The 8,897-nt window shown below is 44.5% G+C and overlaps 1 protein-coding gene across 1 annotated transcript in view; it reads left to right on the top strand.

Moving 5' to 3' along the window:
• The first annotated feature begins 1,043 nt into the window (after window positions 1-1,043).
• The window catches only part of NUBPL (NUBP iron-sulfur cluster assembly factor, mitochondrial), an 84,440-nt gene continuing 76,586 nt past the window's right edge, over window positions 1,044-8,897 (top strand). Inside the window, exon 1 of the mRNA XM_085895440.1 lies at window positions 1,044-1,133. Within this exon, the coding sequence (XP_085751566.1) occupies window positions 1,068-1,133 (66 nt within the window). The 5' untranslated portion in view covers window positions 1,044-1,067. The remainder of the gene's footprint in view (window positions 1,134-8,897) is intronic.

Genomic DNA, 8,897 nt, shown 5'->3' with positions numbered 1-8,897 from the left:
CTCTGCACAGAGTATGGTCCCAATATCCTTCTCCTCAGCTCTTGGCAATTCTCCTGACTGTTTTTGTGTAAAAGTAGAAGCAAAATACCTGTTTAATAAGCCTGCCATCTCACTTTCATCACTAACCACTCTCCCGCTGCTATTCCTCAATGGGCCTACACAGGTCCTCACCTGTTGTTTCTGCCTGATATACTTAAAGAAAGCCTTGTTATTATGTTTAATACTCTTAGCCATGTCCTTCTCATACTCTCTTTTGGCTTGCTGAGTTATTTTCTAAACTTGTCTCTGTTTCCTCTGAGAGTGATATAAATCTAACTCCAGTCCTGTTATTTTAAACTGAATCAATTCCTTCTGCTTCTCCTTGATAGGATTCCTTATCTCACTACTCAACCAGCCTGGCATCTTTCTGCTTCTAGTTTTACACCTCATTGGAACTGATTGATGGAGTGAGATATCTGTTGGGTTACAATGGAACCCCCAGATGTTAGAACAACACAAACTTTGGGACATCAGATGATGAGCTGATACTGAAGTAGAAGATGGTGAAGAGTTGCCAAAAGCGGAGGTAGGATGAGGGGCAAGATGGGAGGGGTAAGGAGAGGGAATAACAGGTGAGGGGTTAGGAGAAGGTAGATTTAAGGAAGTGGGATGAATTGGCACTGAAGTTGGAAACAAGGGACGATTGATGGAACACGAACTTGCATTGCAAACTGGGAGTTTTAAATTTTTCTTCGTCAGAGATGCGATGCCAGACATTACGTGAGGGATGCAATAAAGGAGAATTAAGAGAATGGAGAAAAGAAACGTCGTAACAGTGGGATTTTTTAGACGCTGGATGACAGAAAGGTCGAATTAAAATCAGCCTTTTGAAGAAGAAGAGTCGTGAATTATGATACAATACTGAGAACCACACGTGTGAAAGAGGAAGTTGTAACATTTTGAGACACGTTTTTATTATTATTATTATTATAATTATTATTATTTTTTGATAAATATTACGTAAGATTAGGGAAAGGAAAGGTTGAATAAAAATTGTGAAGGTGAATGTGGGTTGGCAAAAGTAGTAGATGGTAGATGAGCAGAAGGAGGAGGAGGAAGAAGAGTCGGTACAGGAAGTCACGTGGATACTTGGGGTAAGGTATTTTTTGTTGTTGTGTTTTTTTATATTTTAAGACATGAAACGAAAGGTATAGTTGACAGGGATAGAAGGAGGGTGGAGGGAAAAGTGGAGAAAATAAAAGCTGATAGTAAAAAGGAGAAAATACAATAAACACGATCGTGCACACAAACGGGAAGAAGGATAGGCCTCAAGGAAGCCTGATGTGAAAAGATGTCGAAAACTCAACAATGAGCACAAGTTTTAACACAAGACCGAATTATAAACACACAGTAAACACAGAGATAACAAAATAACAGTAAAAAGAAAGACAAAAACGACCGGAAAACTTATCTTTGAGAAATTCGGCAAAGACCCTGAAGAAGAAGCACCACCGTCGCTCTTTCCAAATTCCCATTTTTTTTTCCTTCCTGAGAGTTTGCTTCTGCATCCCTATTGTCCATCCTGTGTTTCGTCCCCGAGCCCTCATTCTTCCTCACATCCCTTATTTGGCAATCTCCCTCTATTTTGTCCCTCGATCCAACTGTTAAGTCTCCCTCCCCCTTTCTTTCTACTGTTCCTTTTGTTCTGTTGCATCCGGATCCATTATGTGTTCTAACTCCTCCACGAGCCACAACCTTGTAAACAAAATACAACAACAACAAAACAAAACACGGGAGAGCTGAGAGAGGTGATGTGTGAGGAACAATAGAAGGGAGATGGGATGAATTGTGTGCATGGATGGTTTTATTATTTTGTTGTTGCTCAAAAATTGTTTGTTTGTTTTTTGCAAGAGAGTTGTATCACCATTGCTGATGAGTGAAATGTGTAAGTTACATTGATGAAGGAATATGCTAAGTTCAATAAAGTTATTAGTAATATTCTGTGTCATATGTGGAGGATAAACAAATTGATAGAACACATTAATTGGGTGTGGATAAGGTATGACGGGCCACATTCAGCTGCGGACAAAGGCTTTGTAGGTTGTGAGTAGGTTTGATTTTTCCAAGGATAGATGGAGGAAGCAGCTGGCTTTGGAGGCCAGCTTTGCGATGTCGTCAGCCCACAAAAGGTCATGGCTGATGGTGAGGCCTGTTGAAGACATTGAAACTCTTCCAGTGGGTGAACAAGTAAACAGATAGGTGGGTTCATTTGACGATCCATCCAGAGTGACAGGGCAAGACTGATATTTTCCAGGAGTGAAGGACATCTTCCATTTATCAGATCAGTGTCTAACCATTTCCAGATCAGCAGAGATTTATGCACATTACTCGTATGCACGCGAGATACAGCTATTGTGTGCCTTGAAGAGGGGTGGGGGTACTGTACGATATAATGTGGAGTTGTCTGCAAAAAGGAAAAGAGGGGTTTCCAGAGCATCCGAGAGGTCATTTCTGTCGATGACGAACAAGACTGGGCCCAAAACACTGCTTTTTGGAACTCTAACCTCCATTGGGAGAGGGTTCTATTGATGGCAACACATTGACTGTGTGAGTGGAGGAAATCAGAGATCCAGGGATGAAGAGGGCCTTCTATGCCATAGGCAGAGCTTGTCAAGCAAAGCAGGATGCCAGACTATAGAATATCCGAGATATGTCCAGGGAGACGGTTCTATAACCTCTTCTTTGAGAATAAGGGGCTCCATCCATTGCTGAGAGAGGAGCAGCAGCATGTTCACAGTTGAGTGACCAGGCTAAATCCAAACTGATTGTCAGAGAAAAGGCTGTTTGAAAACAGGAGATACGATACCATAACCGATACATTCTATTACTTTGTTTGAAATTGTGAATAAACTCACTGGTCTGTAGTTCAGAGGGTCTGTTTCTGCACCCTACATGTGGACAGGAGTAACTTCAAGGATAGAGCACAGGCAAACTCCATAGGTTGGCATCCTTGGGGAGGTTGAAACTTTTTCTTAATTTCCCCACTGAGTCCATTTAGAAAGGAGATGGTGTGACTGATCCCCGTAGTGTTCCAGGACATTACGTCTCGTCCCACACAATTTCAGCGGCTGTGTTGATCTGAAGTCAAAGTCAGGTGCTGTATTGTGTATTTATCTCCATGTATGCACGCGATGTGTTGCATCTCCTTCACAACTCTGAGACCCTGGAGAAATAAGTGCAATAAAAATGAAAAAAAAAAAACTACGAGCACTACATGGTGCATGACATGCTGGATCATCCCAGTTTGTTTCAAATTCAGAATAGCATTCACGAAATTGCATTTGTCATGAATGGACGTTTTCCAAAAAAGCAGCTCGGGCTATCCTACTCTTCGCAAAGGACACTTCACTTGGCAAAAAGGGGATCTTTTACATCCGCCAACAAATGATGGCAAATGTGACACCTAGTTTAATGTTCATCTGAGAGACGGCACACATATTGATGAATCACCCTGCCTGTGAAACACCAGGTTGATAGTTTGTAGCTGGGCAGGGATTTGAACCCAGGTGAGACAGTTTATAATTGTATTCTCATCTTTCCTCCTACCTCATGGTCCAGAATTGAAGTCATCATGGGGAAGGTGTTAATTGTACAACTACTAATTTCTGCCAGATTGGATCAAACTCTTCCTCCAAATGGCAACAACAAGCCAAACGCATATGTAGCCCGACTTGGCTCAGCTCAGCTCTTATGCAATGCAAAAGATTGTCATGGAATGTGGTGAAAACAAATCAAATGGAAGTATTTAGCAAGGCCGTGTACAGTTTGTTCAACACAAGTCTTATTGTGGGATAGAAAGTGTTCTGGCTCCTAACAATTTCCAGTCCCATATTGATGGTGTACTACTCAGTGAGACTGATGTGATTTCTGGATGGGAGGAGAGGAGGGGTTCGGGGGGGGGGGGACACACGAATTATTATGAACATTTCATGTCTTCATAATAGTCTGTCAGAGACATTAACACTATAACAAGCCGGAAGGGGACATGGGTGTTTTGAAATATGTCGATAAGAGAACACATCAGATGGCGTTTGTGCCATTCGTTGTTCCATATAGGAACATGACTAGCAACTGTCCATTCATCCTTTGTGTTCGATTCCCTAACCCTATGTTAAGCCGCTGTCACACCTTGACGATTTAGCCAGCGTATGGCAACGTATCAAAATTGATCTAAAACGCTGGCGTACGCTGAACTATTGATGTTTTTTTCAGTTTTGGGCGTATATTAACGAGTTGGACGTATGCATAACGTATTAGTAATGTACACAGAACGTTTCGATAACTTATAGATAACTTATAGCAACGAAAGCTTAGCGTGTTGTTGGCGTTCACAACTTATACCCAACGATAGTCTAACTTATGCATAGCGCGCGGCAGCGTATCGCCAAAGATCACGTGGCGTAGCTTATTAATAGGCTGCCGCTCCACGATTTAAATCATAACCGCACTAGACATCGAAGTGTCAACATCACCGTCATGCCGAAAAAAAACAAACAAACAAAAAAAAACCATGGAGTCTGGAACACTGACGGGTTCCTCCTGTGAAGTCCATTTTTATTTACCAATTCCCCTAAACGCTGCCAATACGCCATTATACCGTAGCTGTAAGTTAGAAACACGTTCAGTAAGTTCTGTGGTCGTCCGGAAGACGTCAAATACATCTACATACGTCAATATGCGTTGGAGATACGTTACACATAGGTTCAAAGCACGTTACTCATAGGTTAGAAATAAGTTTCGGGTACGCTAAACATTACCTCGACGTGTTTCGACTTACGAGTAACTTACAAGCAACGTGTGTCAAAAATCGCATAACATGCCTACAACTTATGGCCAGCGTATGCGGAAAGTGTGAGTCACACGCTGGCATACGTTAAAAAATTTTGAGCATGCACAAAATTTGTCAACGAGCTCAGCGTACTACGACGTATGCCAGCATGTTTCAGCGTGCTTCAGCGTACTCTTAACGTATACAAAACTTACCCATAACGTATTCGACGTGTGCCAGCGTATTCGCCAAATTTTTCATACGGCGGCATACGCTGGCTAAAACGTCAAGGTGTGACAGCCCCTTTAGGGAATCCTAACGCGAACGTTGGTGTGAAAGCATATAGTAATATAATTGCATACTCTTCATACAGTTTTTGACGGATTGGGCTGAATTTTTTTTAACAAAGAGGTTGATTATAGTGCGCATAAAAACACGGAAGCCGATTTTTGATTTTCGAAAAAAAAATGTTTTCGGAATTTTTCAAAAATTTCAAAATCCCATTGCAAGGCAACGGTGGCGTCCATATCAACGGTGCTCAAAAGCATACAAATAGATCCTGGTATGAACCTACCTGTCAAGTTTCATCAAAATCGGTTGACTCCTCTGGCCTCAAGAGCTGTACATTACATACATACAGACAGACGGAAAACCTGAGACGAAGGGTAGTCGAGCGACCACCCAATAAATGGGCTGTATTTATAATGCTATTGGGGTATTTGAAAGACAAGGCCATAAATAGTGGTTCATATATGTACTACCTGCATTTACGAATGGTTCACAGTTGAGGTGGACATTTATTGGAGAACATCAATGTTTAAATATTTTGCTACTGTATTTTATCAGCAGGGGTACCTGGCGTTGCCGGTGGTTCCAATGCAGGTGTGCGTTTCATTACCAATCAGCTTGTGGAGTGCTCGCCAAGTGGCTTAAACTCACGCGAGCAAGCACGCCATCAAAACCGTTGATAAGGAACGCCTGGCTTGGCAAGCGACAGCAAGCTGAATGGTAATGGGAACACATCCCCAATTGGCATTTTGAAGAATATATCTTTTTTTAATTCTCCATTTATACATCATTAAATGTCGCCTGAACGACATCTCGTTTTTCACGCGAGTTCGAGGTGGGGAGTCAATTTACTCCCCCGAGTATGTCAGCCGGTAGTTGATGGTACACACAATATATGACATGTTTACCTGCTAAACAGTAGTTATATTGTTATGAATCTGGAAGCCATTTGCACACAGACAGCAGTCCCAAAGTTTAGTTATTTCGATAAGTATGTGTTAAAAGTCAGGTCCCGTCCTTCTGTCTAATGGGTTAATTACATGTGTGCTACGAGTTACTTTTATAGTCAGGTTTTTTTTTTTTACATCTTCAATCATCCTTCGTTTTCGCACCATCGCCATCCATCGCCCACATGCAGCATGTCACGTACAGAGGTGAGGTTCCCTCCGCTTACTGTGAGCAAGTCCAATCGACGGCGGCTGGCCCGACAGCCAACCCGAGATCGCCCCTTCCTGCTACAAGGGTGGATGGAGAATAGGGTGCTCTCCTGGTTGCTCCGTCTGGGTTCTCAGACACACACGGAGGGAGGGTGGTCATTGCCCCTACCACCAGACCACCCCTTGTCCAATCAGGGAAGCTCATCACCTCAGGGCTGGCTCCGCCTTAGCCAGATGGAGTGTTCAACCGGACCAATGAGGGCCGGCCACTAGTTGCCCGACAACCCCTCGTCCAATCCGGAGGCGAGTCCCTCAGAGCGGTTCCCTCGACCCGCGGGGGAGGGGAAGGATAAGAGTAGGTGGCGAGCCGTGGAAGAGAAGGGAAGGTTCACCCCGTCGAATAGGAAAAACGAGAAGGAGAAGAAGCCTCGTCTTGCCTGCTGGCGTTCTCGTCTACCCGCGGGTGCTCGTCTCGTCTGGTCCGTTCCCGTGTTGGCTGGCGTCCGTTGCGTCGTTCCTGGTCCCTGGTACTTGATGCTGCGTTATGGCGGTGGGTTCGAGTCCCACCACCGGACAAGCTCGACCAGACCGCATGAGGCAGACAGGTGCAAGAATAGGCCCCTGCCCTCAGATCGCCTTTCCCTCCCGAGCTGAAGGGCCAAATAAAGGCCACGGCCACCATTTCTTTGGGTGTGTGTGTGTGTGTGTGTGTGTGTGTGTGTGTGTGTGTGTGTGTGTGTGTGTGTGTGTGTGTGTGTGTGTGTGTGTGTGTGTGTGTGTGTGTGTGTGTGTGTGTGTGGCATCAGTCTGTTAAGTAGAACTGTTCAGTGCTTTTCGCTCACTGTACATTGCTTGCATTTCTTTTATTCAGATAACTCTGCTCTTTGTGTGCTGCCCTCCCCGATTATTGTTTATAAATAAACTTCCATGTTCAATGTTCCAGTTCGTTGTTCGTGTTTTCTTTCATTGGCCTTGCATGGTTCGGGCTTGAGAAATAGTAAGGCCATTGGTGCCGTAAGTTGTCATTGGGACCGGCGCGCCTCTGGTAACTCCGCTCGGTTATGCCGGATCCGAGTCGGTACCTGCGACTCCAGAGCCGGCCGAGGGTGTGACTTCCCCGGTAATTCGACGACGTGGGTACTTATATTAGGTATATTTAAATTTGGCTATTGATCCTACCCCACGCCATCAGAGAATTGGCGATCATGGTCTTGAAGTGACCCGTGACCTTTTGGAGTTGTCCGAGAGTCACGACATAGATTCCGGGTGGTCGGTGGGAGACGGCTCCACTGCTCCACCAAGTGGTCGTTTATCGCCACCGAACCCTGGCCCACAACACTATTTTGTGGGAGATTTTTTATCTCTGCCACCGATGGTGAAGGAAGTTGTTTTCACCCCTTTCTGTTTGTTTGTCTGTCTGTGTCTGTATGAAATCTCAAAAAGTTGTGGACAGATTTGTACGAAACTTGGTGGACACATTGGGTGTGTGACAGGGAAGAATTAATTCAATTTTGGTGAAGATCCGGATCCGGATCCGGATGTGATAATTAAAAAAACATTTTTTAATTGATTCTTCACCATTGAGATGTCGTGCAAAACCGATATGTAGCATAATACACTACTTGGCCAAAAGTATGTGGACACCTGCTCGTCCAACATCTCATTCCAAAACAATGGGCATTAATCAATATGGAGTTGGTCCCCCCTTTGCTGCTATTCCAGCTTCCACTCTTCTGGGAAGGTTTTCCATGAGATGTTGGAACATTGCTGTGGGGATTTGCTTCCATTCAGCCACAAGAGCATTCGTGAGGTCAGACACTGATGTTGGGTGATTATGCACACTGGCTCGCAGTCGGAGTTCCATTGCATCCCAAGGGTGTTCGATGGGGTTGAGGTCAGGGCTCTGTGCAGGCCAGTCCAGTTCTTCCACAACGAACTCAACAAACCATTTCTGGATGGACCTCACTTTGTTCACAGGGGCATTGCCATGCTGAAACAGGAAAAGGCCTTCCCCAAACTGTTACCACAAAGTTGGAAACACAGGATCATCCAGAATGTCATTGTATGCTGTTGCGTTAAGATTTCCCTTCATTGGAAAGAAGAACCCAAGCCCAAACCATGAAAAACAGCCCCAGACCATTATTCCTACTTGACCAAACTTTACAGTTGGCACTATGCATTCAGGCAGGTAGCGTTCTCCTGGACTCCGCACAACCCAGATTCATCCGTCGGACTGCCAGATGGTGAAGCGTGATTAATCACTGCAGAGAACGCGTTTCCACTGCTCCAGTCTCATTGCGGTGAGCTTTACACTACTCCAACCAATGCTTGGTTTTATGCATGGTGATCTTAAGCTTGTGTGCGGCTGCTCGGCCATGAAAACCCATTTCATGAAGCTCTCGATAAACAGTGTTTGTGCTAATGTTGCTTCCAGTCAGTTTGTAACTCGTTTTGAGTGTTGCAACCGCCAACAGACGATTTTTCTGCGCTACACACTTTAGTATTCGGTGGTCCCGTTCGGTGAGCTTGTGTGGCGTACCACTTCGCGGTTGAGATGCTGCTCCGAGAGTTTCCACTTCACAATAACAGACAGCACTTACAAGTGACCGAGGCAGCTCGAGCATGGCAGATATTTGACAAGCTGA

The sequence above is a fragment of the Eptatretus burgeri genome, chromosome 1 (genome assembly GCF_056783735.1).
Source record: "Eptatretus burgeri isolate ZD-2024b chromosome 1, Ebu_testis_v1, whole genome shotgun sequence".
Taxonomy (NCBI): Eukaryota; Metazoa; Chordata; class Myxini; order Myxiniformes; family Myxinidae; genus Eptatretus; species Eptatretus burgeri.
Note: the sequence above shows the minus strand (reverse complement) of the source record. Positions and strands in the feature narration are given on the sequence as shown.